Consider the following 19075-nt stretch of genomic DNA (forward strand, 5'->3'; position numbering starts at 1 on the left):
TCACTAAGGCTTGTTTGGATATAATATATAGTTCTGTTAAATCTTATTATATACGTCTGGTATATCGAAGCTGTCCCCGAGTGCCGTAATGCCTGCTGTTTTGGACGTATTATTAATACATGTAGTTATAGATCAGGTTTCCCTACACTGTGCAAGAACAGGCCGAAATTATAATTCAATTTGCAGCAATTCCTGAACGTCTGAGAAGTGTTTTGCTTTTTCTCCGCCAGTCATCATGATTCGGTGTAACAACTGCCAGTGTCATTCATATACTGATCAGCATTCACGAGGTGCTTTGCATTGACTATTTATGGTTAAAAATGGGCATGTGCAGGGCGGGATAAGAGGCTGATCCACGTACGCACACTTGTAGGTAATCTCAGATTTATAAAGGGAACATTGCTTACGGGTGTGCGTACACACAGTTTTATAAATCTGACTTTTTTTTGGCGTACACCATTTTGGGCTTTTGGGCGTACGTACACTTCCTACGCACAGTTTTATAAATGAGACCCCAGAGCTTTGTGAAACAGAATTAAGGCAAACTGCAGCTAGGAGTAACACTTCTACAGTGGCTTCATGTGTGTTGTGTTGAAGTATCTTCTAAATATTTGATTTTGTATCTTTAATCAGTCTGACCCTGCAGTAACTTCACTGGCGTCAAAACACACACACACACACACACACACCTCACCAGGAACAGTGACGCCATTGGCTGACACTAACGAGTGATGACTCAGAAACCCTTATGCACTTTAGAGACTCCCTGAGGTACTCATCAGCTTTCACAGCAAGGAAACAGTCAAATGATTCAAGTTTTTGTTTTTCAATTCCTCCATAAAATGAAGTGTAGATGTAGAATTGTGACATTTGTTTACAAATTATGCTTTTTATTTAAATTGTTCAGCCTCTGTGAATTAATTCTAGAAAGAAGGCAGTAATAAAAAAAAAAATTTGTTTGTTTTTGGGTTTTTTTTAGAGCCGCTGCTGTACAAACAAAGCAAACATGAAGCATTTATTTTTTTGTGTAATTTTCCAATTTATATCTGTACTTCCCATTGGAAACTGGAAACCATTTAGGCTGTTCTATTATATCACTTCATTTTCTTTGGTTGAGGGAAGAGTGTGTTGCTCCTTTCATACTGTATAATAGTTTTGTAAAGTAGTGATGAATAAAATGAAGGTACCATGGAAAAAAGGCCTTTTATATGTAAACTGTGAAAACAGATTTTTTACAGAGTAAATTAAGAACAAAGCTGTTTCTTACTCATAGTAAAGGGACACAGATGTCCAAAATATGTATAAATATATTTGTTCAATCAATTATATTTCCAATAAAACTAAAGATTTTGAGAATGTCGTTTGTGTCATTTGTGTTAAAAACCGGTGTGTGTCACGATTGTTTGGGTCTTGTTCATGAGTTGTTTGTGGCTTAAAGGTCACATATAGTTCTTATTTTCAGGTTCCTACTTGTATTTTGGGTGTCTACTAGAACATGTTTACATGCTTTAATGTTCAAAAAACACGTTATTCTGTCTGAATATACCTGTATTCACCCTCTGTCTGAAACGCTCCATTTTAGCGCCTGTCTCTTTAAGCCCTGTTCCCAAAAAAGCCCAGTCTGCTTTGATTGGTCAGCATTTCCAGGTCTTCCACAGCTGCAGTCTCTGAGTCTCTGCATCGTCATTGCAGCCGGGGAATGACTGTAACGGCACTGTAGGAGCACTTTCTACCGATATATAGTATAGTTATGACATCACAACCGTACAAAAGTCCTGACGGCTCGTTTAAAGGCCCGGTTTCTAAATATGAGCTGTGTACATTTCTTTGAGGATTGAGCGTTTTAATACTTTTACAGTATTTATATAGCACCTCAACCTGCTTTATAATCAAAAGACATGAAAGTCTTACTTGTTACAATATTGGACCTTTAAAGCAATCATACTGCAGAAGCAGAGGGAGCAATTCCTACTATAATCAACAAGTCACAACAGATTATAAACTATACCAATTACAATACAATATGCTTGTCAAGAGTATACTGTGTTGGTATATTCAATTCAATTTTATTTATAGTATCAAATCATAACAAGAGTTATCTCGAGACACTTTACAGATAGAGTAGGTCTAGACCACACTCTGTAGTTTACGAAGCCCCAACTATTACAGTGGTTGTCTTCAAGAGCAAGCATTAGCAGTAGCTATTGCGACAGTGGCAAGGAAAAACTCCCTTTTTTGTTAGGAAGAAACCTCGGACAGACCCAGACTCTTGGTAGGCGGTGTCTGACGGCACCGGTTGGGGTTGTGGTGAATGGTGGCAATAATAGTCATAATAAAGATAGTGAAACAGTGACCACAATGGTAGTCGTAGTAGTTCATGTCATAGTAGGGCACAGCAGGGCGTTACGGGGTGTGGTGTGGCACAGCAGCCTGGGTGGACGCGGTTGGACGCAGTCGGACACTGCAGGGAATCGCAGGGTGTAGTAAGTCCATAGCGTCAGCTGCACCCAAGACCCCGGTGTAGGTGCCACCCAATTCCAAGGCGATGTTCTGGGTGAAGAAGAAGCATAGGGACTCTGGGGAGAAAACTCCCCAGAGCTAGGTTAGTAACAAGCATTTCTGGGACTAAGATGCACACAAAAGGAGACAAGTGAAAAGAGAGAAGAGGGAGCAGCTCATTGTGTCCTTGGAAGGAAGGAGCTTCCGACAGCAGTCTAGAGTTATAATAGCATAACTAAGAGAGGCAGGCTAAAGAGAGGGGCCGGACCGGGCTCGTACTCTTCCCTGCCGGAACGGGCTGTACTTCCTGCCTCCCTCTACTCTACAACGCTGCAACTCCTCACTCCCTAACTATAAGCTTTATCAAAGATGATGGTTTTCAGTTTATTCTTAAATGTGGTGACGGTGTCTGCCCCCCGAACCCAAGTTGGGAGCTGGTTCCACAGGAGAGGAGCCTGGTAGCTGAAGGCTCTGGCTCCCATTCTACTTTTAGAGACTCTAGGAACCACAAGTAGCTCTGAGTTCTGGGAGCGCAGTACTCTAATGGGACAATAAGGTACTAAGAGCTCTTCTATGTATGATGGTGCTTGACCATTTAGTGCTTTGTAGGTCAGGAGAAGGATTTTAAATTCAATCCTGGATTTTACAGGAAGCCAATGCAGAGAAGCTAATACAGGAGAAATATGATCTCTTTTCTTAGTTCTTGTCAGAACACGCACTGCAGCATTCTGGATCAGCTGGAGGGTCTTGAGGGACTTATTTGAGCAGCCTGATAGTAAAGAATTACAGTAGTCCAGCCGGGAAGTAACGAATGCATGGAGTAGTTTTTCAGCATCCTTTTGAGAGAGGATGTTCCTGATTTTGGCAATGTTACGAAGATGGAAAAAGGCTGTTCTAGAGGTTTGTTTTAAGTGGGCGTTAAAGGATTGATCCTGGTCAAAAATGACTCCCTAGATTTCTGACAGTAGTGCTGGAGGCCAGGGCAATGCCATCTAGGGTAGCTATATCTTTAGATAATGAAGTTCGGTGGTGCTTGGGTCCCAGCACAATAACTTCCGTTTTGTTTGAGTTTAACATCAGAAAAGTGTGGGTCATCCAGGATTTTATATCTTTAATGCACACTTGAAGTTTAGCTAACTGACCGCTTTCGTCTGGCTTAATTGATTGATCGTCTGCGTAACAGTGAAAGTTAATTGAGTGTTTCCTAATAATATTGCCTAGGGGAAGCATATGTAAGGAGAATAGAATTGGTCCAAGCACTGAGCCTTGAGGAACGCCATGGTTAATTTTAGCGTATTTGGATGGTTTATCGTTAATATTAACAAATTGGGATCGCTCAGAAAAATAGGACTTAAACCAGCTTAGTGCGATTCCTTTAATGCCAACTAAATGTTCCAGTCTCTGTAACAGGATGGTATGGTCAATAGTGTCGAATGCAGCACTAAGGTCCAATAAGACAAGTATGGAAACAAGTCCTTTGTCAGCAGCAGTTAGAAGGTCGTTAGTGATTTTCACCAGTGCCGTCTCTGTGCTATGATGCATTCTAAATCCTGACTGAAAGTCTTCAAATAGACTATTTCTATGCAGAAAGTCACACAATTGATTAGCGACTACCTTCTCAAGGATTTTGGAGAGAAACGGGAGGTTAGATATAGGTCTATAGTTGGCTAAGACCTCAGGATCGAGGGTGGGTTTTTTCAGAATAGGTTTTATCGCAGCTACGACTGCGGTACGTGACCTGTTAATAAGGACATATTGATCGTATCTAGTAATGTGGTGTTGACCACGGGTAGTGCTTCTTTAAGTAGCCTCGTTGGAATGGGGTCTAAGAGACCCTTAACATTAATTGTTGGAGGTCTAAAGGATAAAAGCCGTCTAAGTATGTATCAGGTCTTATCGTTCTCTCTAGCCCTCCTGCGCCCAATGGTGAGCCCTTAGAAGCTGTGGGCAGAAGGTGATGAATTTTTTTCTCTAATTGTTATAATTTTATCATTAAAGAAGGTATATATTTTCTATACTGCTTTTTCTGTTTTTCTCTTGGATGATCCTATTTCCGCAATTTGCTTTTCCGACTTTGGTGAGTTCATGAGCTTTATTAGTAATGTTGTCCCAGACTTGCTGCCGCACCAGTATATTCCCTAAAACAACTAAAATATTGCTTTACCTGACTTATCAGGGTTAATGCTAATGAATAACTTTTCTAACTAATCTAGGTCACGCTAGTGGAAAGCAACTGACGAATAAAACCTCGTACCATATTAAAAATTTAGCAAGTAACTGATATGCAATACATGAATTACATTTTTTTTTCTTAACCCATTTACTTTTGTCCGCCATGTTTGTTTCACAATGTTGCGTAATATGCCGCCAACTTGGCACCAAACTGACTAGGAAATGTTCCGACTTCATGTGAATCTTCCTAATCAGGAACGTATTTTTCCAATTATTCCGACACCACCTGGATGCAGCATGAATACAAAAATTCCACATCCCTTATTTGCAGTTCAAAGAAAAGCATTCTGGCAAATGTAGGAAATGTTTACACTTAATTCAACACAAGAAAGTTAGTTCAAGAAAAACTGGGACTACGATAAAAACCAAACAATGAGCATCAGATTGATAATGTATTTGATTATAAAGACATCAAGGGGGATTTTTACTTGAACTGGGATTGGCTACTAAAGAAGATATTACAAAATTATATCCCTGTGGTCCTGTGTTTTAATAAAAAAAATAAGAACAGAAATAAAAAAAAAAAACAGTCAGATGAGGATTTTTAACCGTGCCATTTTAATGTTTGTGCTTGAAACAATTCTTTAAACTTCAGCTATCCTACAGATCAAAACCATAGGATGACTTAAATCTCTCCTGTACATATGTATAGATATTTATATATAAACTGTCTGCTCAACATAAAGTGTTCTTAATGTATAGATATTTATATATAAACAATGTCTGCTCAACATAAAAAGTGTTCTTAAAAGTAGAAACATACGGAGAACAAAAAGTGACATTACACTGTAGGGCTCAGCGGGGGTTAAACATGACTCAGGGGAACTGATGGGCATTTGAAATATTTATTATGGCTTACAGTTGAAAGGACATCCTGTGTTTATACAGTTCTATTACTTATTGCCACAGCCGCTTCACTCTGAAACAAGTGAAGAGTTCAGAACCAAACTCGTTTTACAAACAATATGTACAAACTTTGTTTTTTTCAGCAGTTTTGCCTTAAGGTTTCGTCACTGTACAAGCGTCATACCACATACACCAATCTATAGAGCATTTAAACGTACTAATTCTTATTTACAAATATATTTGGTAAAACCCTGATTAATTTCAACAGTATTTAAACCAACCAACTATTTAAAGATAAAACACTTGAATATCTTAAAATACTTAATAGCAAAAACAACAAAAAGAAAAACCTGCTAGCTTCTTTCTTTGATCCAAAACACTTTTCACTAAAAGGTAACACCTGTAACTTCCTTCAGTTACAGGACAAGTACAGTATTTCACTTTAAGTGCACAAAATACTGTGTCAGTACTGTTCTGAGGCAGTTCCCACCAGTCAAATACTTTATATCTCAACTTATTTCAGTAAATTCTTACAATGTATCTTGTCTACTAAACACTGTCCCATAAAAAAGCAGGTTGATACACTGGAATAAGGCAACAGGAAGTAACCTGCTGCGTTACCTTCTGTTGTTTTTTTTTCCCCACTTAAAGTCTTACCAAACCAAACAAATACTTCAAATACTGTGATAGAGTAAAACTATGGTCCCCAAGTACACAACTGTAGTACAGTGTAACAAGTACGGATATAACAAGTACAAATACTAAGTCAAAGGTCGTCAGTACCTAGTCTTTACATTATGGAGGGTGGTTTTCACAGCGGAATCAGGGAGGGAGGGGAGATGTCTACTTGTTGTTTTCATGCAGGTCTCTGTGGAGGATCCAGATGTCCTCGTGTGATTGGTTGTTTTCGTTGAGGTTGCGGTAGTAGTAGTTGTTGCTGCTGCTGGGAGGAGCCTGCTTTGTTCTGCTGCTGTTGGTGGGTCTGCTGCGGCTGGGGGGTGTCTGGGTTCGGCTGGGGCTGCTGCTGCTGCTGTTGCTGCCGTTACTATTGCTGCTGGAGGCAGCATTGGAGGATCGTGTCTGCTGCCCCCTGCTGCTCGGGATTGGGAGCTGAGATTTGGCACGAGAGCCTGAACGTCGGTCGCTGCTCTGGGCGGCTGCGTGGCTGGAGCTGAGGCTGGACTGACGGACCACAGTCTGGACAAAGAAACAGAGTTTGGTGAGTTGGAGCCATTTTAATTACCTACTGAACCACGACTATCCAACTGCAGGTCTGTACAACTAATAGCAGTTTAAGACCTACAGTTGTAGCCATGCCCTAACCAGATTTCTTAGTTTGTTTTCAGGCTGATCGACATTAACGCCACCCATTCCTCGCTGTGATTAGCCAGGTGTGCAAAGGTGAGAAAGTTCTGTCAAATAGTTCTGCCATTTTTGCATGCATGAATGCATTCTAGGAAAGATGGACGACACTTCATAAGAGCTTGTCTGCTGCCTAAATTGTCACACGCAGTTCCGTCATATCAAACGTGGGAAAGGTGTGAAGGGAGCAGGGTTGCAACGGCATGAGACTCGAGGTACAATAACCATCTCAGAAAATATCATGGTATTACACAATTGTCAATTACAATGACCTTTGATGGAATGAAAACAGAGGTTTTTTTTGGTTGAACAAACACTTTATTATAATTGTTTAACTTGTAAAAAGTCTCCCTTTTTGAAAATAAGAGAAAGCTGTATATCTCCCGTTTGAACAAAAGAAATTACAGCTGGAGAAAAAAAACTCAATACCGTAGATCAGCAAATGTACATGGTACAAAACCATCAATTTTCATCCCATGCTATATACCGCTGCAACCCTAAGAGGGAAGGGGTTTCAGTTACTGTTTGACGATCTCACGAGCACTTACAGTAGGAAGACGCATACTCCCTTTAAAGCAGCCATATTATGCTCATTTTCAGGTTCATAATTGTATTTTAAGGTTGTACCAGAATAGGTTTACATGGTTTAATTTTCAAAAAACACCATATTTGTGTTGTACTACAGTGCTCTCTCTCACTGCTGCAGATCCTCTTTTCAGCTGGTCTCTGTTTTAGCTACAGAGTGAGACCTCTTTTCTTCTTCTTCTTCTGTACTATCTTTGATTGCACAGTTGTACAGCAGTAGCTCAGATGTAGATCATGTCAGCTAGCTAGCTCCATAGACAGTAAAAGAAAGGCTGTTTCTACAACTTTGGTCAGTTACAAGGCAGGATTAGCTGGGAGACTTCTAAATCAGGGCGCACATGTAAGTAGTTCTTTTGTAGATTATGGTGAACTTGTGTGTGTTGTAGCAGTGCTTTGCTATTGAGAACGAGGTAGCATGCTAGTGTTAGCCATAGCATTAGCATGCTAACGCTACGAGCTAATGGTTGCGGTTAGCCTGCTCGTTTTGGCTTGTGACGTCACAAGCCGTGCCGATTTTGAACAGCTCACCCAGAGACTGAAGGCAGGACACATTCAGAAACCGTATCTCACTCTAAACAGCATGGGTGGATTTTTTTCTAAATTTGTATGTGTGTGGAAGCACCAGAGACACAACATAACACCCCAAATCCCAGAAAAAGTGATTTTTTTCATAATATGGGCACTTTAAAAGGATATATTTCACTTTCTACACTTTGTTTCAGTTCATCCTGGGACCAACACAAAATAACAAATACGAAAAAAGTAGACTTTTAAATAATTGTAAAGGTTGGCTAAGGTCTGGTATTGGAATGATTCACAACTCTTCTTTATTGGTATAGAAGTTTTTCCTGCATGCCAGACATGGCTCTGGTGGTTTCTGAAACGGTTTTGAAAATCTAATTTTCAATTCAATTCAATTTCTGTTTGTTTTAATAATTCATAAATTCAACTGACATTTAACAAGCTGAATCATACTATCAACTCGCTGTTAACACCAAAACGATGAGCTCAAAGATGCTACTGTACATCAAGTGCAAACTTACAGCTACAACTAAACCTGCAGTAATGATGACGTATTGTACAACCGTACAGTCCCACAACTGCTAATACTGGACAGGTCAATTATGTGAGGTAACACCAAACACACAAGAGACACATGAATTAAAGTTATACAAAACAATCACACACATTCATTATAAATTTGAGTCACCCGCTTGTGGCTCAGTCAGGTCGCTTAATGGAGTGATAATGATAAGAGATAGGTGGATGCTGTTTTTTGCGTGTGTTTGAACAAATAAATTACCAAAATAAAAATAGCTGCAGACAAAAATGACTGAAATGCAGTATTGCTACTTTTACACACACACACACACACACTCTTCTCCACACAGATTAAATGCAGTAACTTTTAAATCATTTCCACGCTGAGCAGCCAGTCATCGATGTATTTCTACTTTTTTTCTTTTCCCCCTCTCACCGTCTGTGGTTGCTGCTGGACGGCAGTTTCCTGCTTGGCCTTGTGGGGGGGCGTCGCTTCGCTGGGAGAGCTGGAGAACAGGATCAAGTCGTCTTTGGCCTGAGAGATATGTGGGAGATGAACGTTAAGCAGCAGGTAAAACACACATCTTTAAGCAGTGCCTGGCCACACTGACTTTTCTGTGCAACAGGTCATTATTTGGGGTAAATTACTGGGTGGGATGTTGGTGGGCAAGTGTCATCAGCATCAGGGTCATGCAGGTGAAAGTCTGGGATTAGTTTTTAAAGGTGTGATACCAATAATTTAGAAACAAGGCTTTCAAGAGATTATGTTTTTGACATAGTTGGTAAAGTATTTCTTAAAGGGATCTTTGCATTTCTCAATAATTGCAAATCAAGTGTTTTTCACCAGAACGTGGGTGGAAATATCTCTAAAACAGTATTTAGATCAGGGGTTCCCAAAGGTTTGATGACTGAGTGCCAGTTTAGGGAGCCAGCATATGTTTGAGGGCCGCACAGGAAAAGTGCACACACATCTTTTTTATGACATTTTTATGGCATACTATGACTTTTTAATGACATACTATAAAATGACTTTTAGATTATTACATCACTTTTATGTACGATGACTTTTTTTATGACATGCTAAACTTTTTATAGCATACATTAGCCGGCAGGCTACTTTAAGGTAAATGTCATCACCATGCCAGTGCAGTGCCACAGACACACACACAAGTCTCTAATTCATTGCTGTCATCCTTCCAAATATAAAGAGGCAGGAATGAGTCAAAACATGTGACCTAAAAGCAGTGTTTGGAAATGGCAGTGTAATTAAGACCTGAGTGGTTAAGGTTAGGTTCAGTATTTTGTGTTTCACTGGATGACAGAGACACAGTTATAGTCAGATGTCCATTTAGATATATGTATTTTTCCTTCATTAAGGAGTTGAATCTGTACCGCTTTAATCCGTTATAATACTTATGTGAATTTGTCATAGCAAACACTTGTATTAGATTATATTGATCTGAATTTCTTTACACTGCTATAAAGATGAAGAATATTATTGAACCTGTATCTGCCTGACAAACATATGTATTAATTTCCCAGGTATCAAAAAAGCCATGTGAATAGAAATGATATTTACAGGTTTAAAAAAAAAATGCAACCATTTGACATTCAATTTAAATTAGGTAACATCCTATCAGAACTACTAGATATGTACCATTCAAACTTTAATTAGGTATTACAAACACTAACAGTAGCCAATCAGAAACAGCTAGCAATTTAACATTCAAATCTATTTTTCATTCAAATCTAAATCTATAATTAAATTGTTCCAACGAAAAAAAGATGGCACTTATCAAGGGGTAAAAGCAGAAGGATTTACTTCCGAATGGAAATAAGTTTACAACCTTTGAAAGTTAGTGAGATACCTTTGTTGATGCTTAGAAGAGTCTAGGTTTGCTATCGCCTGTCTTGCGAGTAAATAGCAGAAAAAAATGTTTGGAGAAACACAACAACACACCGCGCTGCGTTTTGTGGAAGTGTGAGAATCCCGTACAGTAAACAGTTACATCACTGCCTCTATCGCTTCCACAAGAAAGTTTTAAAACACCTAACACAAGCCCTGAACTGCCGGGGAGTTTGTGAAACAGCTAAATGTTTGCCAAACAACAAAGCACAGTCGATATCTCGCTCTGTCTCTTTTCTTTCTCTCTTTCTCTGTGAAATGAAGCTGCCTTCAGGTGCAGTAGGAAACGTTGTGTTCTATAAACAATCTGACGAAAAACTGTTACTGTGAAATATAAAGTCTACTTGTGCTACATTGGGGGGTTAAAGAACACAACAGGACGTCGCACCACCCTGCGGCGATTGCTTTTTTTTTATCTGAACGGTTTTAATGTTGCAGACCACTGATTTTTGCAAGTAGTTTAAAGTGTAAACATGTATTGTTATTGTGAATCTTTGGTTTAAACTAGCATTGAAGCCCCCCAAGGGCACCTCAATGCCCCCCTTTCCAAAATATTGCTTCCAGCGCCCCCGTTGAGAGACACTGATCTACATAAACATCAGCTTTTAAGTTGGCATGATGAACTTTTACTGTAGCTTAGCAGACAGTTGCTTATTTACACATGCATTGTTTTTGTTCTCTACCAACGTCTGGGAAAATCTTTGAAGATTACTCAAGTGTTGTACAAACTGTGTGTGTGTGTGTGTGTGTGTGTGTGTGTGTGTGGGGTGGTGGTGGTGGTACCTTGCTGATGTCAGGTTCTGACTTGCTGGTGCACATTGTCTGCAGCTCTTTGATTAAATCTGTCTCATCATCAGAGAACACAGACAGACCTACAGGCTCCCTACAAACACAATGAAATTCAAATTAGTGACATATTTTAGCCTTTCATACAGGTCTGCTCTCTGCTGGCTGTCCTGCTATAGTACCGGCGCTACGCCGCTGGACCAATACTGCTGCTACTACTTGTACTGCATGCTAATAATCAATATAAAAGAACACAAACCTCTGGACTTTGCCATTAGAGATGAAGCTGACATCAGTGCTAGACAGTGAACCTGCAGTCATAAGCACATAGGAACAAACTTGTTAGTAACATGACTTGAATGGGTCGGTTCACTCAAATCACAAAAACATTTTGCAGTGCTCTAATACTAAATAAATTGGATGCATAAAACTATAGCACTGAGCAGATGGTACTTCCTGAATGTGCAAACCATAAAAGAATATGTAAACAGTAAGGTTGTTAGGCATACATTAAATTGTAAACAGAAATAATCTATTATGGCCCGGCCGATTATCGATGCAGCATCGTCCATGTCCACGATTCGATGCATTGATTATTTGATTAATTTCAACACCTATCTGTAATCTAAACAATGCAAATAGTTTTGGTTTCATTTGTAGAGCTTTTGAGATTTCTGCCTCCACCCAAATACAATAGAGGTGAATGGAATTTAGTTTGTTGTACTCAGAGTTTAGTCTTATACATTTAAAAAACAGTTTTCTTTACACAATGTTCCAGTTACTCAGGATAATCTTAGACTTTTCTAATAACAGTTTAATTAGAAACAACTTGCTAGCAAAGGTACAATGTGATTTAAACCATCCCCAATGAGGTCTGTGAATTAACAGGGACATTTTGTTTGAATGACAGCAGCATTTAGCAAATGTTAAGCCTGTTAAAGAATGCCCCCTTGTGGATACTGCTGACACAAAGCCAGTGTATGAAGGTAAATATGGTGCAAAAAGGGAGAGCTTGTAGAATACAATGTGAGAACTTGCAGAACAAAAAATCTGAACTTGTATGTTAAAATTTGCACTTGTAAAAATTTAATTTGCACTTGTAAAAAATATTCACACACATGTGATCTGAATTTGAAGTCATACAAAGAAAAAAAACATGAGCTTGTAAAAAAAATCTGAACTTGTAAGTTGAAATTTGCACTTGTAGAAAATGTTCACACACCTGTATTCTGAATGTGAAGTTACAGAAAAAATATTCACAAATGTGTAGATTGATATTTACATGAACACAATGACAGCTGCAAACTTAAAATGCAACATTTACTCGTATACTTTTTTTCCATCACAACCACAACTCAGTGATTACAACCTCTCGAATCTGTCACTGCAACTTCACATATGTGCTCTCTCGCATCACAAAGTGGCGAATCTGCGCACTTCGACTTTCACAACACTCTTGACGATACATTTGGTGCAAAACTAATTTGTACCTGTGGACTTAGGCTGTGGAGCTCTGAGCTAACAGAACGGGAAAAGCAGGGTTTCTATCGCCAGATGAGGGACAACTCTGTCTGGCTTATTTATGTAGCATGGAAACTTGGTGGAATAGCATGCTAGCGTTAGCTAACTAGCAGCCAGCCCGCTTCTAAATAAATACCTTTTAATTGTCTAAACATTTTTAACAGTCAAACTAAAACACTGGCGGTGAGCTCCACGGCCTGCAGCCGCAGACGGACCGTCATCAGTGGGTAACAGGTGCCAAGTTTCGCATCCCTGCCGAGAATTGCATCCACTAGGAAAATAATTATTTTATAAGGCAAAGTACTGTTTAAAAACTAGGCAATAGTAAATCTCTTTGTCATGTTCATCAATAATGATTAGGATTTTAGAAGGTCTAGAGACATCAATGTTTTATCAGACTCTGTAGTAGCATTTCCTTGCTACCTAGATGCAATTTTCGGCAGCAATGAATTCTGCAGAAATTATTGTTTCTGCCCAAGCGGGTGCAATTCTTAGCAGGGATGCACAACATCAGCAAAGCAAGCTCTGGTCATGGCCGGGGGATGGGCCGCTGCTACCGGATGTGGGGCTCTCCGTGTCCCGCTGGAGCTCCGACTGCAGGTCGAGGTCGGCAGCGAAGCTTTCTGGCAAAAGCAGTGTTACTACGCTGGTCGATCCCCACTGATGACGGTCCGTCTGCGGCTGCAGGCCGTGGAGCTCACCGCCAGTGTTTTAGTTTGACTGTTAAAAAGTGTTTAGATAATTAAAAGGTATTTATTTAGAAGCGGGCTGGCTGCTAGTTAGCTAACGCTAGCATGCTATTCCACCAAGTTTCCATGCTACATAAATAAGCCAGACAGAGTTGTCCCTCATCTGACGATAGAAACCCTGCTTTTCCCATAGACTGTATATAAGAAGGCTTTTCCCGTTCTGTTAGCTCAGAGCTCCACAGCCTAAGTCCACAGGTACAAATTAGTTTTGCACCAAATGTATCGTCAAGAGTGTTGTGAAAGTCGAGGTGCGCAGATTCGCCACTTTGTGATGCGAGAGAGCACATATGTGAAGTTGCAGTGACAGATTCCAGAGGTTGTAATCACTGAGTTGTGGTTGTGATGGAAAATGAACCAGAGTAAAAAAAAAAAGTATACGAGTAAATGTTGCATTATAAGTTTGCAGCTGTCATTGTGTTCATGTAAATATCAATCTACACATTTGTGAATATTTTTTCTGTAACTTCACATTCAGAATACAGGTGTGTGAACATTTTCTACAAGTGCAAATTTCAATTTACAAGTTCAGATTTTTTTTACAAGCTCTCATGTTTTTTTGTGCAAATTTTATTTTTACAAGTGCAAATTAAATTTTTACAAGTGCAAATTTTAACATACAAGTTCAGATTTTTTGTTCTGCAAGTTCTCACATTGTATTCTACAAGCTCTCCCTTTTTGCACCATATTTACCTTCATACCAGTGTCCCCAGTTCAGGCCTGGACCCTCTGAAATCCACATTTCTAGACCCTAGACTTTACAATGGGTCAACAAAGCCTGTCCCCGCTCAAAGAAATCAAATGCAGCTGGAAAATGCATGGAGGATAACACTGGTGTATCCTTTTCAGCCCTTAATACTCCATAGTCTGTTGTGCAACGCCATTTAATGGAGCGTTCAGGCATCTTGTAAAGTCAGAAATGAACCCATGCTGGGTATTGTAAAATCACAGGGTTGTAAATAATGAAAGTCAGGATTTGACTGCTCTTTGTATTTGCAACTTGCATATGTCGTTAAAATGAAAGTTATATGGATATATGTTCTATTTACCTAGTGCATTGTTTGCCAGTTCTTCATTAAGTATTAGGGCTGTCAAACGCTAACATTTTTTTAATTGCGATTAATCGATGAATTTCTATAGTTAATCGTGATTAATCGCATGTTTTATCACATGATTAAAATTCTATTATTTTGCATTTCAGAACTGTTTTTAAGTACATATTAAAAATGGAACAATTCTTACCAGTGTATCTTGATTGGGAATCAAATGAATGCAAAGAAAGTGACTTTATAAACTTGATTTTAAGATTTGTATGTGTTTATTATTTATTTATTTACTGTAAACAAAAAAAATGTGAATCTAGTCACACATTTGAATCTAGAGTCAATATAGTGTGCAGTAACTCATAAATAATTTTGATTACTCACTGACGTCCAGTGATCACCTTGCATCACTTTGCAGCAGTTCCAGTCTGGCTGCTTTCTCCGTGTCGTACAGGCTGTGTATGCGTGAAACTACTGTCCCCCTCGACGGCAATGTATAAGACGAGTCAGAACATGCCAACCATAGTCTTTAAGACCCGAGTCTTCTACAATGCTGACAGGTCTGCAGTTAGTTGCCACCCATTTTGCAAGAGCGGTAGTAATTTTTGGGGATTTGGTTTCATCCACAGGTCGGCAAATAGCACTCTCCAAAATAGTGTTTTGCCTGAGCCTGCTAGCATCAACCTGAGTCACGTTAACTGTACTACTATGCTTAGCTCGTAGGTGGTAGCCAAGCTTGACGTGCTTCGGTGATATTTTAATTCGGCTTTACACAATGTGCATATGGCTTTCGACCCGTCCGGGAGTGTTGGAAAATAAAAAGTGCCATTCAGAATTGTGTTGCTGCTGTCTCTCTCCATCATGCCTGCAGCAGCAGAATGTGTTACGAAGAAGTATGGCAAAGTGCGGCAAAGGGTCAAAATAGTAGCCCGTTGTGAAGTAAAAATAAATTAATAAACGGCGGCATGTGATTAAAAAAGGCCCTTAATCGCATCGCGATTAACGCGTTAATGCTGACAGCCCTATTAAGTATTTAAGAATATCACATGTACTGTTAACTTTGTTATCATGAAACCTGTACAAACCACTTTTTTTGTCACGTCTTCACTTAAAGGGTAACTACTATCTGTGTCTAATAGACTGATGTGACCAAAAATCTTTGAATTTTGTCCAGTATTGAGCGAGATCGCAATGACGGGCCGGCGCAAACCGAGCTGCAATGCAACCTAATAGGGCAATTGTAGAGCCTTGCTTTTTGTCCGATAATTTTGCTATATGACAGGCTCAGATTGTTACTGAAAGTGTCTGACAACATTATCGATCTCAGGACGTGACTTTTTGTCCCAAGACAGCGGTGTGGCGAGTGAAACGCGAGACAAGAAAAAGGCGTTCAGGTAGTCTGTTGTTTCGGAGCTACAGAAATCATAGGCTCCTGTTATCTATTTAGCTCAATATGGCTGAATATTTAATTGATTTCGACAATGTGGATGAGGTCGTTGTAGTTCGATGACCACCGGTATTCATTTCAGCCAGGGTAGCCTACGTTACGGACGAAGAGAGAGTTGCGAGAGGCAGCGGCTGGAGGGTTGCGGGGCTCTGGATATTGGTGGTGCTCCCCGTGGGTGCTGTGCCCCTATATGCCCAAAGAATACGTTGTCAGGAGTGGGACCTGTTGCTGCCAGATATCTGTGGCCTGGATGTGTCCAGTACCTCGGACTCAACGCTGTGTCACCACGTCAGAGGATTTCCTCCTCTAATCAACGGGGCGGTGAGATATGATCGATTATTTTAGTAATCGAGTATTCTACCGATTATTCCATTGATTAATCGAGTAATCAGATAAGAAATACTTTTGTTTTATTGAAGAGCAATAATATACAATAGTTTGGTTTAATTTTCGGAAAAGGCAACATTTTTATTTCCTACATTACTTACAATATCATCTCTCAAAAAACGTAACATATTAAGTGCATTTAAGTGCCATATTACATTGTTTTTAAAGAAAACATTTTCTGAAATGCAATAACAACCTCAAACTAAGGCTATAATTACACATACATAAACATGACCTTAAGTTGTGCAACTTAACTTTCAGAACTACAAGTTTCAACCTGAGACTGATCTGTATATAGGCCTATACGTGTATATATAAGTCATACTCAATTTATATATTTGATTACAATGTCACACAGCTCTGTTAGACTTATGCTAGTAGATCGTTGATCAGCTGTTTCTCCGTGAAGAGAGAGAGTGAGAGAAAATGGTGCGCAACAATCAGCTGTTTTTCCGAAGGGATAGTCAACAAGTCGGCTCTTTAGATCAAATTGTGGTCACCACTACGTATTTTCTTGTCTTTGTTTTTGGTAGTTGTTGTGTTTGGTGTAGTTTCATCGTCCATACGACTCTGTGATTTACTTTTGTCGGTTCCACTTCGTGGAATGGATGATTAAGTTAGACTCAATGTTTTCTGTTGAGAGGAGTTTTCGTTTTAATTACGTTTGATCTGATTCCAAACTTAGGACACTTTCTGTCGTTTTCTCCAGCCTGTCTCTTCTCTTAGCCCCTCACTATTTACGCTGCCGTCAGTCTTCATGGCATATGCCGCCAGTAGTGTCAGCCTGTTGTGCGACAGTAATAATCATCTGTGTGGAAACACCACGAGCGATACAATGTTGGTAACATTAATTAAACGAAGCTTCGCGGCAAATCATTTTGCATCGAGGATTTTTTGTAATCGAATTATTCAAGTTACTCGAGGAATCGTTTCAGCCCTAGTTAATACGAACCATTGTTTTTATTGAAAATATTTTAGATAACACAAAACCATGGATGTATTACAGCCTAATGACCGCACAAAACACTGAGCAGCTGCAGCCTCTCTCTCCCCTCGCCTGGTCTTCATCCATAGCCTATAGGCTACTTCATCCATAGCCTGTACTGGCTCAAATGACTACGGGCGGCCATCCAATTATAACGACCTCATCCACACGGTCAAAATCATTTAAATATTGAGCAATTACATTGAAAATCTTTTAGATAACAGGAGCCTATAATTTCTGTAGCCTACTCTGTGACAACAGACTACCTGAACGCTTTTTTCTCGTCTCGTGTTTCACTCTCCACACCGCTGTCTTTGGACAAAAATTCACGTCCTGAGATCAATAATGATGTCAGACACTTTCAGTAACAATCTGAGCCTTGTCAGTACCAAAAAAAAAATCACTTTTATTGGACAAAAAGCAAGGCTCTACAATTGCCCTATTAGGTTGCATTGCAGCTCGGTTTGCGCCGGCCCGTCATTGCGAGCTCGCTCAATACTGGACCAAATTCAAAGGTTTTTGGTCACATCAGTCTATTAGACACAAATGCATGGGGAAATGGGGCCCAAAAAAACAGTAGTTACCCTTGTGAAGTGAAGACGTGACAAAAAAAGTGGTTTGTACAGGTTCCATGATAACAAAGTTAACAGTACAGTGATGTTATGCTTAACAACTGGCAAACAATGCACCAAGTAAATAGAACATATATCCATATAACTTTTAATTAAAAGATTTTTGGTCACATCAGTCTATTAGACACAAATGCATGGGGAATGCTTGTAAAGGGTAGCTTCATGGTCCCTGAATTGGGCCACGGCTTGTATCACTGCTGGCAGAGCAGCCATCTTACCCTCTCTAAAGGAACCGCCAGAGCTCCAGCTTAAGGCGGGGCTTCCTTTCTTCCGAGGGCTGGTGTTGGATCGTCTCAACTTGCCGCTGTCCCGTCCCTTCCTACCTCCTCCACCGCCACTTCCTTTGTAGGAGCCAATGGCTGACAAAGGGAAGGACCCGTCCCGAAACTCCAGCAGGTACCTGTCAATCTCTGCAGGTAAAAAATGAAACATCATTATCATTTAATGATTTAGTGGTTCCCTACAGCGGAAAGTGAAACATGTAAATTAAGCCTCTTCATCGAATGACACACACACACACACACACACACACACACACACACCGTGACGAGGCAGAGGGCAGCCCTGGAGTACTGCCTTGTTGACCAGGATGCTGAGGGCGGCTTTCACCACTGCCTGCTGCCCAGCACTCAGCCCACAGTTGCTAGGAGACAGTCGCTGCGACGACGGCGTTGAGGAGAAGGTGGTGGAGTGCTTGGCAGTTACCCGCGAGATGATGGCTTCTTCCACGCGGGGGACAACCATGGCGTTCCAGAGGCGAGCCAGCCACCTGAAGTGAACACACACAGGTTATAAAACAATTTTTTTTTTACTATGAAATTTACTTCTTAGGGGCCCTAACCCTATTGTATTTGCCTGTATTATTATTCTTCTTCCTAAGAAATCCATGTTCCCATGCACGAAAACTCACCAAACTTTACACATAAGTCAAGTCCTATGCTAAACTTAATCAGTGAGATTTGTGTGCTAATTGTCCAGATGGTGGCGCTACAACAACCATCTAAAATTCTAAAACTTTAAAAATGTATTAAAAAAAAATCAGCCGTACATGCTACAA

General features: G+C 40.0%; 1 protein-coding gene across 2 annotated transcripts in view; it reads right to left on the minus strand.

The window, feature by feature from the left end:
* Window positions 1–5562: 5562 nt before the first annotated feature.
* cttnbp2 (cortactin binding protein 2) overlaps window positions 5563–19075 on the minus strand; it is a 123393-nt gene continuing 109880 nt past the window's right edge. The window contains exons 18-24 of one of the 2 annotated variants that reach the window (XM_036002779.1): window positions 18561–18787; window positions 18237–18428; window positions 11517–11568; window positions 11255–11354; window positions 9002–9100; window positions 6635–6774; window positions 5563–6601 (exon numbers count right to left, since the gene is read on the minus strand). In XM_036002779.1, the coding sequence (XP_035858672.1) occupies window positions 6421–6601; window positions 6635–6774; window positions 9002–9100; window positions 11255–11354; window positions 11517–11568; window positions 18237–18428; window positions 18561–18787 (991 nt within the window). In that variant the 3' untranslated portion in view covers window positions 5563–6420. Of the gene's footprint in view, window positions 6775–9001; window positions 9101–11254; window positions 11355–11516; window positions 11569–18236; window positions 18429–18560; window positions 18788–19075 lie in introns of both variants that reach the window. The other variant, XM_031279711.2, reaches the window with a different exon arrangement.

This window comes from Sander lucioperca, chromosome 7 (genome assembly GCF_008315115.2).
Source record: "Sander lucioperca isolate FBNREF2018 chromosome 7, SLUC_FBN_1.2, whole genome shotgun sequence".
NCBI lineage: Eukaryota > Metazoa > Chordata > Actinopteri > Perciformes > Percidae > Sander > Sander lucioperca.